This window comes from Eptesicus fuscus, chromosome 20 (assembly GCF_027574615.1).
Source record: "Eptesicus fuscus isolate TK198812 chromosome 20, DD_ASM_mEF_20220401, whole genome shotgun sequence".
Lineage (NCBI taxonomy): Eukaryota > Metazoa > Chordata > Mammalia > Chiroptera > Vespertilionidae > Eptesicus > Eptesicus fuscus.
The window spans coordinates 16,379,305-16,397,801 of NC_072492.1; the positions used below are offsets into that span (position 1 = coordinate 16,379,305).

The 18,497-nt window shown below is 41.7% G+C and overlaps 1 protein-coding gene across 4 annotated transcripts in view; it reads right to left on the reverse strand.

Moving 5' to 3' along the window:
* Positions 1-18,497, reverse strand: part of RPA1 (replication protein A1) — a 58,573-nt gene that overhangs the window by 37,163 nt on the left and 2,913 nt on the right. For 2 of the 4 annotated variants that reach the window (XM_008147888.3, XM_054708832.1), the window contains exons 2-4: positions 17,516-17,566; positions 16,144-16,222; positions 15,379-15,487 (exon numbers count right to left, since the gene is read on the reverse strand). The exons of 1 other annotated variant lie outside the window; for it this stretch is intronic. In XM_008147888.3, the coding sequence (XP_008146110.2) occupies positions 15,379-15,487; positions 16,144-16,222; positions 17,516-17,566 (239 nt within the window). The remainder of the gene's footprint in view (positions 1-15,378; positions 15,488-16,143; positions 16,223-17,515; positions 17,567-18,497) is intronic. One more of the 4 variants, XM_054708831.1, reaches the window with a different exon arrangement.

An 18,497-nucleotide genomic window follows, 5' to 3' on the forward strand; every position in this document is an offset into this window, starting at 1 on the left:
TCCCATCACACTCAGAATAAAACCTAAACTCTTTACTAGGGTCTATAGGCCCTTCATGATATGGGCTATCCATTTAGAAAAAAATTAAGCTAATTCCTCCTTCATATTCTAGGTAAAAATAAGTCGCAGATGAAGTATTTAATTCCATGTCACAAGATACCATAAACAGACTATGATAAAGCGGGATAAAATATTTGAAACTGCTAACAAAAAATTAATCAGTATCACAGTTCCTCCCCCCCACACAAAAACATGAACAAAGTATATAATAAAATGCTATTCAGAGAAGAATTACAAATAGTCAATAAATACATAAAAAGATGCTTGATCTCATTAATAAAAATTTAAATTTTAAAAATGATTAGCAATATTTTTAAAAATTAGAAGTATCTAATATATTGACAGGGTTAAAGGGAAACCGGTATTCCTTTCTTTAAATAAAAGTTTTAAAGATATCATACCAGCCCTAGCCGGTTTGGCTCAGTGGATAGAGTGTCAGCCTGTAGACTGAAGAGTCCCGGGTTCGATTCCGGTCAAGGGCACATATGCCTGGGTTGCAGGGAGCATACAGGAGGCAGATGATCAGTGATTCTCTCTCATCATTGATGTTTCTATCTCTCTCTCTCTCCCTCTCCCCTCTCTCTGAAATCAATTTAAAAATTTAAAAATGAAGATATCATAGCATAAAATTCACCTTTAAAGTATAATTCAATCGTTTTTAGTATATTCAGAGTTGCACAAGCATCAACAGTACCTAACTTCACCCCCAAAAGAAACCCTGTGGCAGTCACACTCCATCTCCCGCCCTTGGGTAACACTAACCTAACTTTTGTATCTACGGATGTGCCTCTTCAGAAATAGAAATGCGTACACAACATTATGAGTATGTTAATTGGTGTACTCTCTACAACAGATGTTCTTTGGCCCCACAATACTAATTCCTAGTATAATCTACTCAGAAATAATAGCATGAGCATGTAATATACAAGGATGACTGTTAAAGCTCTGCCTGGAATAAACCTAAATGACCATCAAAAAGGTAAGGAGTAAATAAACCACGATGTACGCATACTGGCTTCCAGCTCGGGCAGGAGAGAATACAAGGCATGCCACCGTGCTGAGGTTAAGTGGAATGAGGCAAAGCCCATGGGAATGGAATTCTATCCCTGACTGGAGAGAATGAAGCCTGAGTTTTTGTACTCAACCCCAGCAAAGCTCTCCATCCTCTCCTACAACCTAGAGGACAGAGAAGTGGATAGAAAGCATACTCAAGCACTCAAAAGTAGCCTGGAGTGGAAGAAAAGAGGTCCCAAGTGGGAGGGTTGGCAAGGAGCTATGCCTACCCTAGACAAGTCAGAGAAAATATGAAGTCTGGACAGAATTGTCCATATTAAGCATAAACAAGATAAAAAGAAATGACATAGCAACAATGCAACACACCACAATGTATAAAAATTAAAGGAAGAGAGGAAGCAGAGACAAAGAATCCAATCTAGAACATAGGCCAAGGAAGGGAATAATACTTCTCAAGAGTGGTTTGCAAAATAAAGACTAAAAAGTCAATAAAATAAGTCAAAAGATGAGATGAAACAAAAGATTGAAAAAAAAGGCGGAGCTTGGAAAGCTAAGGAAAAAAACTAAGCACAAAAGTAATGCCATTCATAGATAATATTTAAATTATAAACTTCAAGGAACAGAAGAAAGCTAAAAACTGAACTAATATGTTAGAACAGGGGTCCTCAAACTTTTTAAACAGGGGGCCCGTTCACTGTCCCTCAGACCATTGGGGGGCCGGACTATAGTTTAAAAAAAACTATGAACAAATTCCTATGCACACTGCACATATCTTATTTTGAAGTAAAAAAAACAAAACGGCAAAAAACACCCGCATGTGGCCCGCGGGCCGTAGTTTGAGGACGCCTGTGTTAGAAAATCTTGAGGTTATCGAATGCATGCAGCAGAAAAAACAAACAAACAAGTTATCCACAACATAAATAAAAACTGGAACTCAAGTGAAATAAAAATTAAGGGATAACACACAGAAAAATTTCTTCGAAAAGAAAGAAATGAACCTGCAGACTGAAAGGGCATATCGTGTACCAGGGAAAAAATAAGAACAATTGGCACTGAGACACAGATTGGTTAATTTATTGAGCTGGAAACATAAAGAAAGAATTCTTTCAGTTAATACTGAATACAGAACCCATGCAGATTTCATCAATTGTCTCAATGATATCCTTAAAAGCAAAAGGATCCAGTCTGGGATCACTTGTTATATTTAATTATAATCTCCTTCAACCTGGAACAGTTTCTCAGTCTTTCTTTTATTTTCATGCTTAAGATTGTAAAGATGAGAGACCAGTTATTTTTGCAGAATGTCCCTCAATTTACCTAAGGCTTCTTCTGGATTAGATACAGATTATGCATCTTTGGCAAGAATATAATAGCAGTGAAGCTGTGTTTTTCTCATTGCATCCTATCAGGTAATACACGATTCCCACACGATTGTCCTGTTACTGGTCATGTTAACATTAATCATTGGAATAGGATGCTGTCTTGCCAGGTTTCCCCATTGTAAAAGTACCACTTTTCCTTTTACAATTCATAATTATATGTGGGGAGGTACTTTAACCCTATATAACTTGCTCCTCATCAAACTTCCACCCATTGTTTCAGCCCTGACCGGGTAGTTCAATTGGTTAGAGCATCGTCCCAATACCCAAAGGTTTTGGGTTTAATCCCTGGTCAGGGCACATACAAGAATCAACCAATGAATGTAAAAGTGGAACAGCAAATCGATGTTTCTCTCTCTCTCTCTGTAAAATCAATTAAAAGAAACACACTTTTGCCTGGCCGAGAGTGGCTCAGTGGTTCCATGTTGACCTATGAACCCGAAGTCACAGTTCGATACCCAGTCAGATTCCCAAACTTGCCCGGGTTGTGGGCTCAATCCCGTGTCGGGCATGCAGGAGTCAGCCAATCAATGAGTCTCTCTCATCACTGATGTTTCTATCTATCCTTCTCCCTTTCTCTCTGAAATTAATAAAAAACTAAACAAAACAAAGCACACGTTCACTCATTGTTTCAGCATCTGTGGTAGGCTGAATGCTGCACCACCCAAAAGACAGCCAGCCATCTCCTGATCCCTGGAGCTTTGACTATCAATTTGTATGGCAAAGAAAAGACCTTGCAGGTGTGATTAAGTTAAGGATGGACATGGTGAGATTATCCAGGATCATCCGACGAGCCCTAAAGTGATCACATGTGTCCTTATAAGAGGGAGGCAGAAGCACGTTTAACACAGACAGAAGAGAAGGCAATGTACCCTCGGAAGCTGAGAATGGAGCGATGCAGCCCTAAGCCAATGCTAGCAACCACCAGGAACGGATGGGGGGAAGAATGGATTCTCCCACAGGACTTCCAGAGAGCGTGTGGCCCTCCCGGCACGGTGATTTCTGCTCAGTAAAACGGATTCAGCTTCTGACTTCCAGGAAGAATAAATTTCTGTTGTTTTAAACCTTCAAGCGTGTGGTAATTTGCCACAGCAACCACAGGAAGCTTATACAGCACCCACTGCTGTTCCCTGAATTATTACCATGATGGTCGCCAAACTGATATTCTAATTCCATTATTCCTCCTACATTTGTTAAATGGCCTTGTTGTAAGAAAAAGCTTTCTATTTCAGCCATATATTCATTTATTCAGTATGGATTTAGAAATTCCTTCCTATTTGATTCAATAGGGTGCAATCTATTACTATACTTACTTTGATTTTTTTAAAATTGTCCCAGATTTGGCAAATGTTAAGACCTTGCAAGCTAGTTTCTCTGTCCTTTTGATGGCCCCATCTTACTTTCTGGCACAATAAGATATTTCAGGCTCATCTTGTAATTTCCAAGCCTGTAATAGGACATCCTCCTAGAAGCCCTGATTCCGTTTGTATAAAATGACATTCAGAAACCAAGATCTGAGTGCTAAGTGGGCTCTTAGCTAAGGGGGTATTGCTGCTCCAAAACCTCTCAATAGAGAGATCTAGAAATACACACACTATATATATATATATATATATATATATATATAATATATATATATATGTGTATATATATATATATGTATATATATATATATACACACACACACACACATATATACGATACACACATGCAAACTAAACGTTTATAACTTTCTATATCAATATACAGTGGGACCGCAGGATTCAACTCAGTTCTCAAGCTTAATTCGTTCCAGAAGGCTGTTCGAGAAACAATTTGTTCAAAAACAGAATTATTTTTTCCCATTAGAAATAATGTAAATTGAATTAATTCATTCCAGACCCCAAATGATTCAGTTTTAACCTTCCTTATATGCCATACACGTGTAATGTACTGTTTCACCTATAAACAAACACTTTTCTTAAATTTATCAAACCACCCCAACTGGCCTTGAACTAGTCACTTTCAGCACTGGTTACAGGGGTGTCTTTTAGGAAGTCAACACACGGCATCTTTGCTTTCTCACTTACGCTGTCACCAGCTAACTGCTTTTCCTTTATCCAACCAGTTTCCTACCTCTTCTGATCACTGCCTGTGATCATTGTTTCTTTCACACCTTAGCAACATTAGCATTCTTGATGGCCTCTTTGTTTTAAAATTCAAAACAAACGTAGAAAAATATTCATAGAACAATTTACTGAGATGTTAGGAAGGCAAGGTATAGCTGTAAACTGACTTTACTGGCCCATTCTCTCCTTTGTGGCCTGGGAGACAGTTTTTGTCACACTAGTGTTATCGGCATGAAAGGGTTAAGTTAAAACAGACATCCCCCCAATCCCCACCCCCTGGAAATAAAGGTCAGAGGTCAGAATTGTTCGAGATGGGAGAACAGAGGTTTGACAGTATACTGAAAACCTCGGGCTTACCAATACCTCCAATTTCAATCCAACATCACAGCTTTCTCTCCCTTGATTGGCTTCCATTGTCCATAATATATTTATTTATTAGATCAATTTCCCCCATACATAACCAATCTCCACGGACACGACCTTCCTCACAATGTCTGTGTTCTCATCCGTGGCTCTAGGCCACCTCCACCCCATTAAAAACAAGCACCCTCCTCTCCCCACTTGGATTCTATCATCTCAAGCTGGGCTGTCACCACTCCCTGCAGACACCTTCCTTATCCTGCTCGGACTCCCTCCTCACCCCACTCAGTCTCAACAGCCTGCTGCTGCCCCTCCACTCCCACATCCTCAAATGCCCTCTTCACTGGTTCAGGACTCAACGGCGACTCAGACTCTTCCTCACCCTACTCAGGCTCTGACGACCCATACTGGGCTGCAGCCACGCTCCCTCCATGTGTGTTATTACCCAACGTCCTGTGCCAGCCCGCAAGACCCCTCCTCCCTCTGTGCTCTGACACCTGGTTCCAGGCCGCCACCACCACCCCCTCCCCTGTACACATCTACCTTGCTTGGCCCCACCTAATGGGTTTTGGACTGAATTATTCAGAAAGAGAGCGAGAACAATACAGTCATGCGTGGCTTATCCAAGGGGAATGTGCTGAGAAATGCATGGATAGGTCATTTCAGTGTTGTGCCAACATCATAGCATGCACATACGTAAACCTAGATTGTATAGCTTACTACACACCTGTCTTTTTTACTTCATAAACTTAAAATTTTTATTTATTTTTCAATTCTATTTTGTGGTAACAGCTTAAAACACAAACTCATTGTATAGTTGTACAAAAATATTTTTCTTTTTTCTCCATTATCATTTCATATTTCTTATTCCCCATCATCACAGCAGAGTGTTTCTTAGAATACAATGTATAAATATGATCAAATCACAAATATTTCTCCAGGCTTGAAATTTTTAAAAAATATATTCATTTTACTTTATTATAAAAAACTAGAGGCCCGATGCACGAAGATTCGTGCAAGAATGGGCCTTCCTTCCCCTGGCTGCCGGCACTGCCTTCGCTCAGGCCAGAGCCACCTTTCCACCTTTGCTCCAGCCCAGAGCCACCTTTCTATCTTCGCTCTGGCCCAGAGCCACCTTTCCGCCTTCCCACACTGCCCAGAGGCCTGGAGTGGCTGGGGCGGTGCAGAATACCTGCATCGTCACCATGGCGATGATGCAAGCGTCCCGCCCCCCGGCTGCTCAGCACCTGTGAATGCAAATTAACCTGCCATCTTTGTTGGGTTGGTTTGCATACACACTCCTGATTGGCTGGTGGGCATCGCGAAGATATGGTCAATTTGCATCTTTCTCTTTTATTAGTGTAGATTAGCAAGAAACAAGGGCAAAATTAGTCTATAATCACATCATTTAATCAAATCAATGTTTCCGTTTAACCCAGTCACCTTTGGTCCCTGGTTCAGGACTCAACAGTCACTTTTGGTCCCTGTGCATATGGTGAGGTACATTGTGGATTGATAAAAATCATATCATGTGTGAGTAATTCACACTGGGAAATGATTATCCCTTAATTAAACAATCACCTCACTTTTAAAGAGAGCTAAAGAGACATCATCATGGGAACAGAAATGCAATCAATAACAAATTTGGCAGATATATGCAGATTGGGACCTTATAATGAGCGTTTTCATGTTGGCACATTACAATTTTAAGCACTGGCAGCTATAGTCTCCATTTTCCCTTTATATATTAGTGCAGGCATGTGGAAAATAGTTGAAACTCTCTCTGAATCTAGTATGTGTATATTTTATGGTACTTACTGTATTGTTTTTATTTACTGACGAATTTATTGGGGGTGACATTGGTTAATAAAAGTATATAGGTTTCAGGCGTACAATTCTATAACACATCATCTGTACCCTGTATTGTGTGTTCACCACCCCAAGTTAAGTTTCCTTCTACCACAATTTATGCGTCCTATAACCTCTTGTACCTTCCCACACTCAATATTCTTTCTTTATGTCCTTACTCTATAAGCTATTTTCTATTTTTAAAGAAATTTTTTTTTAACTTTAAACTTTTGGTTAAAAAATTAAGACACCAACACACACATTAGCCCTAACCAGTTTGGCTCAGTGGATAGAGCGTCGGCCTGCAGACTCAAGGGTCCCAGGTTCGATTCCAGTCAAGGGCATGTACCTTGGTTGCGGGCACATCCCCAGTAGGGGGTGTGCAGGAGGCAGCTGATCGATGTTTCTCTCTCATCGATGTTTCTAACTCTTTATCCCTCTCCCATCCTCTCTGTAAAAAATCAATAAAATATATTTAAAAAACAAAAAAACACACACATTAGCCTACGCCTACAAGGGTCAGGGTCAGGATCATCAATATCAAGGTCTTCCCCCTCCATATCTTGTCCCACTGGGAGGTCTTCAGGGCCGTGACACGGGGAGCTGTCATCTCCCATGAGAACAATGCCTTATTCTGGAACACCTCCTGAAGGACCTGCCTGCGGCTCTTCCTGAGGAGGTGTCACTCCTCAGACTATGTCCATGGTGGTTTGTCTTTTTCATCACAGAATTGCTGTAAGCAGATAATGCACCATGAACATTCCTCTCTATTAACAAAAACCTTTCGGTGTTGGAGTCCATGTTTTCCAATTTTTTAAGGTGCTTATTGAAATCTACAAAAGCTTCTGCTAAAACCTTCACTAAGTTTTCCTTTTTTTATTTTCAGAATAGTTTATTGATTTTAAGAAAGAGAATCATTGATTGGCTGCCTCCTGCATGTTCCTACCAGGAATGGAGCCCACAACCCGGGCATGTGCCCTGACAGGTAATTGAACCAGCAACCTCACGGTGCATGGGATGGTGCACAGGTCGACGCCCAACCACTGAGCCACAACAGCCAGGGCTTCACATTTTCTTGGGAGTTCTTCTTTTTCTTCTGCAGTTTCCTTTCCCTTGCCTCTTCTTCAGCTATGCATTTCTGTTCTAACAACTCCTCATTAGTCAATTCCTCAGGAACCATCTCTAGAAGCTCCTCAATTTCATCCTCATCACACTAGGTTAAAGCTGTTTGCCATCTCAACCACAGCATCGTTGATTTTTGCAACCTACTCATCCTTGGCAAATTCTTTGAAGTCATAAATGAACCTCTTGAGTGTCTTCTTCCAGATGCCATTTATACACTGCTTGGTGACATCACCTCAAGCCCAAGCAAGGTTCCTGATGCAGTCATAAGACATTGCAATCCTTCCTTCCAAAACTGCAGCAGTGTCTTCCTCAGTTGTAGCAGTTGCCTGGGCAGAGGTCCTCCTCAGGCAGTAGGCCTTAAAAGCTGCTATAACTCATTCCTCCATTGCTTGGGTCTGAGGTGGAATTTGGAAGGAGCAACACCACTTAGATGTTGTATCAACGCCACCAATAAAGCTCTCCCTCCTGGGAGCCTGCATGTGCCTTTCCCTTCCCCCTTCCCCTCCCCATCCCAGCCTCAGGCACCTTACCATTAGCTCCCTCACTCCCAAGCTCCAAGGGCCCTTCCTTTACCTCCTTAACTCATTTCCTAAGTCCATTTCTTCTAGGAATTACTTTTCCTAAATCTGTAATTTATCCAATAAATGTTCTTTTAGAGAAAAAAAAAAAGACTACCAATGAAAAGAGGATATTCCGGAGCATCCTATATAATAAAACCCTAATATGCAAATTGACCAAATAGCAGAACAAAGTCGCTATGACACGCACTGACCACCAGGGGGCAGACGCTCAACCCAGGAGCTGCCCCCAGTCGGCTTCTTATTGCTCCGGTCTGTACACTGGCAGTGTGCACTTACTGATATGCTTGAAGGCTCTGAGGTTCTCACTGTGTCCCAAAGGGCTTCAATGTGTAGCCTGCAACGCTGCTCACAAGCAGAACTGTTATTCTGTCCTTAAAAGATTTCAAACCTAGCTGGTACTGACTTGGCCTCCTTATGGATGAAAGTACTTTCATGCATTTGTTTCCAGAATAAGGAGGTCTCAATGACCCCTGTGAACACACCTATCTGGGAGGAAGCTGCCCCCCGAGTTCCTGCCCCAATGCCAGACAATCCAGTTCTTCCCCATATGTCTCTGGGTCCCCCAAAGCTGCCACCCCAGCACTGGAGCCAGAGGGATCGAGTCTGAGTAAGTCCTCTTAAAGGGTCTCCTGTAGCCTCTCTGTCACTTAGCCACAATCCCTGCTGGTTTTCACAGCCCGAAGTTACGGGACTTCTCTTCCCAGCTCTGGAATCCTGGGCTAGGTGTCAGGGGTGGGACTGGGACCCCTTGCTTCTCATGGGGGACCTCCATAGCCTAGATATTCCACTCAATTAAAAAAACACCACACGTGGGTGTCAGACCAGCCTTGTTCTGTGCCTCCGCCCCTCCTACCAATCTCGATGTACTTTCTTTACTTCTCTAGTTGTAGGACTTCCATTCAGTCAAATTTTAGGTGGTTCTGATGGTTGTTCTGAATTTTAGTTGTAATTTTGATGTGGTTGTGAGAGGCGGCGAGTTTACCTGTGCTACCATGTTGGCTCTCTAGGTCTAACCTTTTCCTTTAATGTCACAAACTTTCTGCTTTGGCTGATCATCATGGTGCTGATGGGAATACACTTCTGTGTCTGGTCATCAATCTAAGTCATTAGAAATTTCTCCATGTCTGTTATAGGCCCTTCTCTAATATTTTAGTCCTGTTGCCTTTAACAAAGCAGATCCTTTAGTTTCCATAACTTTATTCTTCTTCTTCAAGATCATAGATATGGTGGAATGGCACATGCCTAACTGGTGAGCAATAATCATCCTGATTTTCCACCTTCGTAGTCCTTAATCAATTTTAATTGTTTCCAGGTCAATCACTCGATATGGACTCTGCTGACAACATTAGCATGGATTTTCTATGCTTAGGGGCCAAAATTAAAATAACACAAGGTAGCCCTGGCCAGTGTATTTCAGTGGTTAGAATGTCAGCCCACACAAGAAGGTCCTGGGTTTGATTCCCAGTCAAGGGTTATAGGTTATGGGTTCGCTCCCGCCCCCATTGGGCTCGTTCCGGAGGCAACCAGTCGATGTGTCTCTTTCACATCGATGTTTCTCCCTCTTCTACTCTCTGAAAAGCAATAAAAAATAAAAAAAAAAAAAGGAGAAACCAAGATGGCACCCTAGGTAAGCACCTAAACTGCTGCCTTGGACAACAAATTCAAAACAACAACTAAAAGACAGAACGGACATCATCCAAAACCACAGGAAAGCTGGCTGAGTGGAAATTCTACAACTAGAAGGAAAGAGAAAAGCTCACGGATCAGAGGAGCTGCAAAGGGCTGAGGTACGGAGACGCACGCACAGAGAGGAAGGGCGGCAGAGTGCCTGGCTGGCAGGAGGAGAAAGGAAGCCTCCGACTGCACTGAACCCCAGTTCCAACTGCACTGAACCCCAGCTCCGGCCGAAACCTCGTGGACCCAGGCTCATACGGGTGGAGTCTGGACTGTAGAGAAAGGCACACGGAGACTCGGAGACTCGGGGCAGCCGCAGCGGGCAGAGGTCTGAAGGCGCGCATGCGCGCAAGAGTGCGCGCAGAGAGGTCTGACTGTGGAGGTTGCCGCAGGCTTTCCATAGCAGAAGGAGTCAGAAGCTCCTGACTACACTGAATCCCAGTTCCGACTGCACTAAACCCCAGTTCCAGGCGAGCCCCTGGGGGACCCACACTCTTACAGGGGGAATCTGGACTGTCAGGCGGAAACTCAGGGGATCCATGGAAGGCAGAGGTCTGGAGGCACGTGCGCAAGGGCAGGGCTGACGGGAAGCCAAGACTGTCTGCTCAGCCCTGAGACTCCGCCCCATCCAAGCTGAGTGCAGAGGCTTTTGCAATTTTGCAAGTCTGGTCCTATAAGGCTGTCTCCAATACAGAAGGTATCCCAGCGTAGACACAGCGGGTCCTCACAGCCAATTGGCCTGGAGGTCAATTCCTCCCACTGATACCAACAACAATCAAGACTTAACTACAACAAGGCTGTACACACAGTCCACAAAGGGGAGCACCAAGAGTGTCCACCTCAGGTAACTGGGGAGGCTGACCCACCGGGCCATATAGGAAACCTAGCACACAAAGCTACCCTATCAACTCAGGGAAGCAGCGAAAATGCAGAGTCAAAGAAACAGACCACAAATGAAAGAACTGGAGGAGAACAAACGACTGGATATAGAATTCAAAACCACGGTTATAAGGTTTTTCAATAATTTCCTAGAAAAGGCCGATAAAGTTAACGAGACCCTCAAGGATATGAAAAAGGACCAACTAGAAATTAAACATACACTGACTGAAATAAAAAATATTATACAGAGACCCAACAGCAGACTAGAGGAATGCAAGAATCAAGTCAAAGATTTGAAATACAAAGAAGCAAAAAACACTCAACCGGAAAAGCAAAAAAAAAAAATCCAAAAAGTTGAAGATAGTGTAAGGAGCCTCTGGGACAACTTCAAGCGTACCAACATCCGAATTATGGGGGTGCCAGAAGAAGAGAGAGAGCAAGATACTGAAAAACTATTTGAAGAAATAATGACAGAAAACTTCCCCCACCTGATGAAAGAAATAGACTTACAAGTCCAGGAAGCGCAGAGAACCCCAAACAAAAGGAATCCAAAGAGGACCACACCAAGACACATCATAATTAAAATGCCAAGAGCAAAAGACAAAGAGAGAATATTAAAAGCAGCAAGAGAAAAACAGTTAGTTACCTACAAGGGAGTACTCATACGATTGTCAGCTGATTTCTCAACAGAAACTATGCAGGCCAGACAAGAATGGCAAGAAATATTCAAAGTGATGAATAACAAGGACCTACAACCAAGACTACTCTACCCAGCAAAGCTATCATTCAGAATGGAAGGTCAGATAAAGAGCTTCACAGGTAAGAAAAAGCTAAAGGAGTTCATCACCACCAAACCAGTATTATATAAATGCTGAAAGGTATTCTTTAAGAAGAGGAAGAAGAAAAAAGTAAAGATAAAAATTATGAACAACAAATACATATCTATCAACAAGTGAACCTAAAAATCAAGTGAATTAAAAATCTGAGGAACAGAATAAACTGGTGAATATAATAGAATCAAGGGCAAAGAAAGAGAGTGGATTGATAATTAGCAGGGAGAAAGGGGTGTGGGGGTGCAGGAAGAGACTGGACTAAAATCGTAACCTATGGATGAGGATAATGGGGGGGGGGAGGTAAGGGCAGAGGGTGGGGTGGGAACCAGGTGGAGGGGAGCTATGGGGGGAAAAAGGAGAAACAATTGTAATAATCTGAACAATAAAGATTTATTAAATTAAAAAAAAAAACACAAGTTAAGCATAGGAAAAAATAATGCAATCAAGAGCCAAAGCAATCCTGAGAAGTTTGTTTTACAGCAAACTTCTTTTATAAGTACACTCCTAAATGATTAAAAAGTTTCTGTATAAATAAAAGCCTAAGCAACCCTTTCGACCGAAGGACCGGAATGACAGGTCGACCAGTCACTATGACACACGCTGACCACCAGGGGCAGGTGCTCAACACAGGAGCTGCCCCTGGTGGTCAGTGCGCTCCCACAGCCAACCTCCTGCGGCCGACCAACCGCCTGCAGTCCCTCCCCACAGCCCACCGGCCCCCATCGGCCCCTGGTGCTAAACCATTCATAGACGACCTGCTTCTGAGTCGGGGTTTCATACATAGCAGAGCAGCTCCCCTGCTGCAATCTATTGAAAGTCAGCCCTTGACACAAGGGTTTGTCTCGCTCCTGTCCTCTCCCTTCCCTGGGGGCCGCCCACCCACCATGGTGGTGGTGCAGCAACAAGGGAAGGGGTGGGGGGGGGGGAGGCAGGGAACCATGCAGTGGCGGGGCACTGATGGCAGCGTACGTTCCTTCCGCGCCAGCCCAGCAACCGTCGCCTCCTCTCCCGACCCCGCCGGGGCCTTTGGGCCCCGGGCTGGGACAGGGAACCGGGGGTGGGTGGCAGCGGATGCGGCCCCTTTCCCAGGGAGGCCAAGGGCCAGCTCCCTCCTTGGGGCCGGCAGCCAACCTCCCACGGTCCCTCCCTCCCACGGTCCCTTCCTCCAGCCGGCCAAACTCCCACAGTCCCTACCCTGATTGGCCCTGATCGCCGGCCAAGCCTAGGGACCCTAACTGTGCACAAATTCGTGCACCAGGCCTCTAGTAGTATAATAAATACATTAGTAAGTAACATAGTCATTTATTATCAAGTATTATATACTGTACATAATTGTATATGCTTTGCTTTTATACAACCAGCAGAGCAGGTTTTTTTACACCAGCATCACCACAAACACATGAGTAATGTATTTCACTATGATGTTACCATGGCTACAATGTCACTAGGAGATAGAAAATTTTCAGCTCCATTGTAGTCTTATGGGACCGCTTGTATATGTGATCTGTTATTGACTGAAACGTTATGCGGCACATGGCTGAATTTATATTATCATTCTAATCTCAAATATATTTCTACCTATCCACCAATCATTGATAAATATGCACTGAGAGATATTTGGGAATGATGCCCACTAAATGATGATGTTTATTTCTGGGCTGTACAAATTTTAGACAATTTTTTCCTTCTTTGTACCGTTTTCTGTATTGCTTAAATAGATTATACGATGTGTCATTTTTTATTAAAGTAGACATTTTTCTTAAAAATTGAATACACATATAAAGATAGAGCCACAGATATATTTAAGGAAACATTGGTAAACATTTTTCAATAGTAAAATACTATATACAATTTAGTCGTTAATTTAGTTATGGTAAATCCATAGTTGCATACTAAGTAACATAACATAGAGGTATACCTAGGGACATGTAAAAATAATGATCACTATCAAGTTAAAAAAGGGTATTATAAAACCACAGTGATTATGAAGTATTTTAAAAAGAAAATATAGATTCATTAAGTATTTATATTCATAGAAAAAAACTGGAAGGATAGACAACAAAATGTTAATCATAGTTATTTCTAGGCAGTGGGATTACAGTTATTTTTCTTTATGTTTATGTGAGTCTTGTAACTTATGTATATACTAGAGGCCCACTGCACAAAATTCGTGCACAGGTAGGGTCCCTAGGCCTGGCCAGCAATCAGGGCTGATCAGGGCCTTCCAGCTGGTGGCCAGGGCCTTCCTTCCCTGACTGCTGGCTGCCAGCCGGGTCCTTGGGGCCTTCCTGGCTGCCAGCCGGGGCCTTCCATCGTTCCATGCCGCCCCCTGGTGGTCAGCCCATGTCATAGCGAGCAATCGAACTCCCTGTCTCCTGGTCGAACTCCCGAGGGGACACTTTGCATATTAGCCTTTTATATATACATAGATTACTTGTATTGCAAAAGTTGTTTTGCAAAACATAATGACAAGAACACAAAATTCTATCAGGGTGAAGATCAACTACATGATATATGGATTTTCTTTTAATGTAAGAATAACCACAAAGAAAACACAAATATAATGTATAACTCCAAATCAGTAGAAGAAAAAAAGAGAATTAAAAACCTCAATCAATCCAAGGCAGCAAAAGAGAAAACGGTAAAGCAAAACACAGTAAAGACACAAAATTTAGGGGGAAAAGATCAATAATAAGTTAAGCAGAATAAACTCACTAATTAAATAAACTCACTATATGCTATTTATAAAAACATCCAAAATTAATAATATCAAGGTTGAAAGAATAAAGATATATAAAACAAATATAAGTAAAAAAAAGTTATTTGGAAATGACAGCTAATAATGTAACATACATCATACACCCTTATTAAGGTGGGAATGCTTGCCATATTTGCTCCTCGTGTGTTTTGGTTGTGTTTTGTAATTAAAAACTAAAAACTTGAGAAAATAAATGGAAAGCCACCTCCCCAACAAAAATGCCTTACTTTATCAATGGTTACCCATGAGTGAATAACAGTTCTGTTCATCACTGTGTCTCTAGAACGTAGCATCTGTAGTTACTCAACATTCTCTATATTGGCTGGATAAAGTTTTTACTATGAAAGACTCAAGAATGCAAAAACAGGGCTGCATTACATAATTTATTATATCTTTTTTTGCTCTGATAAGTGCCCCCTTTTTATTGAGATACTTTGAGAGAGAATCCTAAAAACAGTGCTTCTGAAGAGATTAGAAACAGACATTTAGTGAATATGACGGGTTAGAAGAACAGAGTGTTCAACCCATCACTGCATTCTGCTTTAATCCCCTGCTCTGAAGTTCCCAATGTTTCCATATTTCTCTCCCTTTGGTGCCAGGAGTTAGTCACCTGAGTAGAGAATTCAATAGCTGTACATTCTTAGCTGAAAGCTCATCATTGCCTTTTGGATTCCAAATTGAATTCTGGCATCCAATGAACTGTTCAAAAATTAACCCCCATTCTATAACACAATAAAACAGGAAAAACACACCACATACCTTCCATCTTTCAGCGTGTTAACAATAAACCGGTTAATCTGGCAAATACAATTGCTAGACAATTTTTCTTCTTCAACAAGAGGGTTCAACTGTGTTGCCAACATAAAAGCTGAAAAGCAGAGATTACTTTAGTCTCCAAAACATTTTAGCCATGACAATCTGAAAGCTGATCACACCTGTACTAGCAAAGAAAAATGCCTTAAATATGTTCCTGAAATTAAAACTAGTCAGACAGACTCTGCATAGTGAAAAACAGTATAATTTGCAGTGCATTAAACAGCTGCTGCTACTCTGAAATGTATGCATTTCTTAAAGTGCCCCAAGTCATTTTTCCCCCATCATTCAGGTTTCATAACAAAAATCTTTTTCTAGGTCCTTCACATGTGACTAGAGATAGCAAGCATATATTCTGCAAATTCTCTCCTTTCTCCCAGGTAAAGCTTCCAACACAGAAATAAAACCCCATAAAGGCAAGTATAGGACAGCTAACCCATCATATTCACTAAATGTCAATATCATCCTGAGGGAAATTAATCAAAGAAAACGTAGAGCACCAGTTAGAGAGAATTAATTAAGCCAAGTGGCAGCTTTCCACTAGATCCAGTCTATTGTTAGAACGCTCTCTGCCAGGTGCAATTCTGTCTGAATGAATTACATAGCCAAGCAAATGCAGACTTCTAGAATGCCCCAAGTTATTGCAATCGTGATGTTGGGTATGCTTTCATTATTTAAATACAAATTCCGAGATTTATACATCATACTTACAGGATAGAGTGTTCACCCCATCACTCATAAGCAGTCGATAACGGGGCGGACTATTCCCTGTCGTAATGGGACGGATGCTCTAGAATAGAAAACTCGATTCATTAGCCAGGTTGTCTGCCCAGTCCCCAGGGATAAGTAAACCCAAGGGGCAGGAGAGCAGGCTTGCCATTGGATCAACGCAAACTGAACTGCTTGCTCATCACTCAACACTGAAATCCAAGCAAAAGAAAATTACCTTTGATGACTGTCCCACCAACCTCTTCCCACTAATATCATGAAACAAACACAGACGAGAATAAAATGTTGCCAATACTCTTCCCTAACTCCAATTTGTTGAAAACCAACTCTAAAAAAAATATAACAAAGTACCTAATATATGCAAGGTACTGTGTGGGAAACATGCTAAAAATACAAAATGAAAAAAAATAAATTCGTACCCTGAAGGGGCTTACAATGAGGGTAGAGATGGAGGCCGAGAGACATGAGAGAAGTGTGCAGATAATGACATGGGGCAGAACTGAGACATTAATTCCAACTGGAAGGAAATCAGAGGCAGCTTTAAGTGAAATATGTAAAGACAGCCTTACGATCCAATAAGCCTTGAGACAACTGGCAGCTGGTGTGAGAGTAACAGGGAGACACCGTCAGGGCTAACAGACAGAATCTGCAGGTATAATCCATGATTCTGCTTCTACTGATTTTTTAAATTCCCACTAAAATTTGAGAACCCCTTAAATGATAGGGTTAACAAAGAATGTTTTTGTTTGTTTGTTTTGTTAATCCTCACCTGAGGATATTATTTGCATTGATTTTTAGAGAGAGTGGAAGGGAGAGGAGAGACAGAGAAACATCGATGTGAGAGAGACACATGGATTGGTTGCCTCCTGCAAGTGCTCAAACCGGGGCTGAGAATCCAGCCTTCAATCGAGATTGTGCCCTTGACCTGAATCGAACCTGCGGCCCTTCTACTGAGCCAAACTGGCCAGGGCTAATGAAGAATTCTAAGCAGACAAGTTCATTTTACAGAGAGGCCATATGTAAGGCAGACTTGAGAAAGACAAACCTAAGGGCAGAAAGATAAGGAGGAGGCGTTGTAATAATGTGTAGCACTACAGCATCCATTCATTGTGGAAAGAACAGAGGGGCAAAATCTCAGATTTGAATCTCCAAAGGTCTCCCTCTGGCTAAACTAATATGTATACCTTTAAAAGCCTGGTTCCTTTCTCAGGGTTATAACATGAACTGGCCTATTTTTGTGATGATGGAAAGAATTTCCTAAAGTAAACAAATCTTTATGTCCTTCATCGAATGTAATTTACAATTACATGTAAATTAAAAAACTGCTTGACATAAAATATATGTAGTTACTTACAATGACTTGGAGGATGGGTTTTATGGATGTGTCTCCCTGTTGCATTATGGCCTAAAAGAGTAAAAACAGATTTTTGTGAGATATGAGCTCAAATCATGATTAAAACTGGACATATTTTTACAGTTCAGCATTTGTAATAAACTATACATAACACTGTCAAAAGAGCCTTTTTGGGGGGGCTTATCATTTGAAAATCTAGGTTAACTTTTATCACTCTGGAAAAATTATAAAATCATAAAAGTGAGATACATGCTTACCAACAAGGATACACTCACTACATCTAAAATACTGGCATCGCATAACAACACATTAATTCTCTATAGTGCCCATTACTAGGGAATTAAATAAATATGCTAAAATCTTAAAAACAGAGTATTATAAACACTTAAAGAGAAGTTACTTATATAATACTGGTTGCCTCTTTTTTTTTTTTTTAATCATCTGTACATTGCATTGTTTGTTCACCACACGTCAAGTCTCCTTCCGTCACCATTTATCCCCCTTTTACCTTCTATTTCCCTCCATCCCCTTTTCCCTCAGGTAATCACCATGCAGTTGTCTGTGTCTATGAGGGTTTTGTTTTGTTTTGTTTTTGTCTAATTCCTTTACCTTTTTCGCTCAGCCCCACAACCCTTCCCCTCTGACAGCCGTCCAGTCTGTTCTCTATGAATGAGTCCGTTCCTATTTTGTTGGGTGCCTCCTGTAAGAGGAACTAGGTGAGTGGGGGAGACACTGTGAGGCAGACTGCACTGAATCCTCCTTTGTACCTTTTGAATTTTAAATCTCACGGCTCTATTAGCAATTATAAAAATTATTTCAACAGCTCTGGTCAGTGTGGCTATTGGTTGGGTGTTACGCAGGTATGCACCAAAAGGTTGCCGGTATGATTCCTGGTCAGGGCATATTCCTGGGCTGCAGGCTCCATCCCCAGTAGGGGGCATGCAGGAGTCAGCCAATCAATGTTTCACTTTCACACTGATGT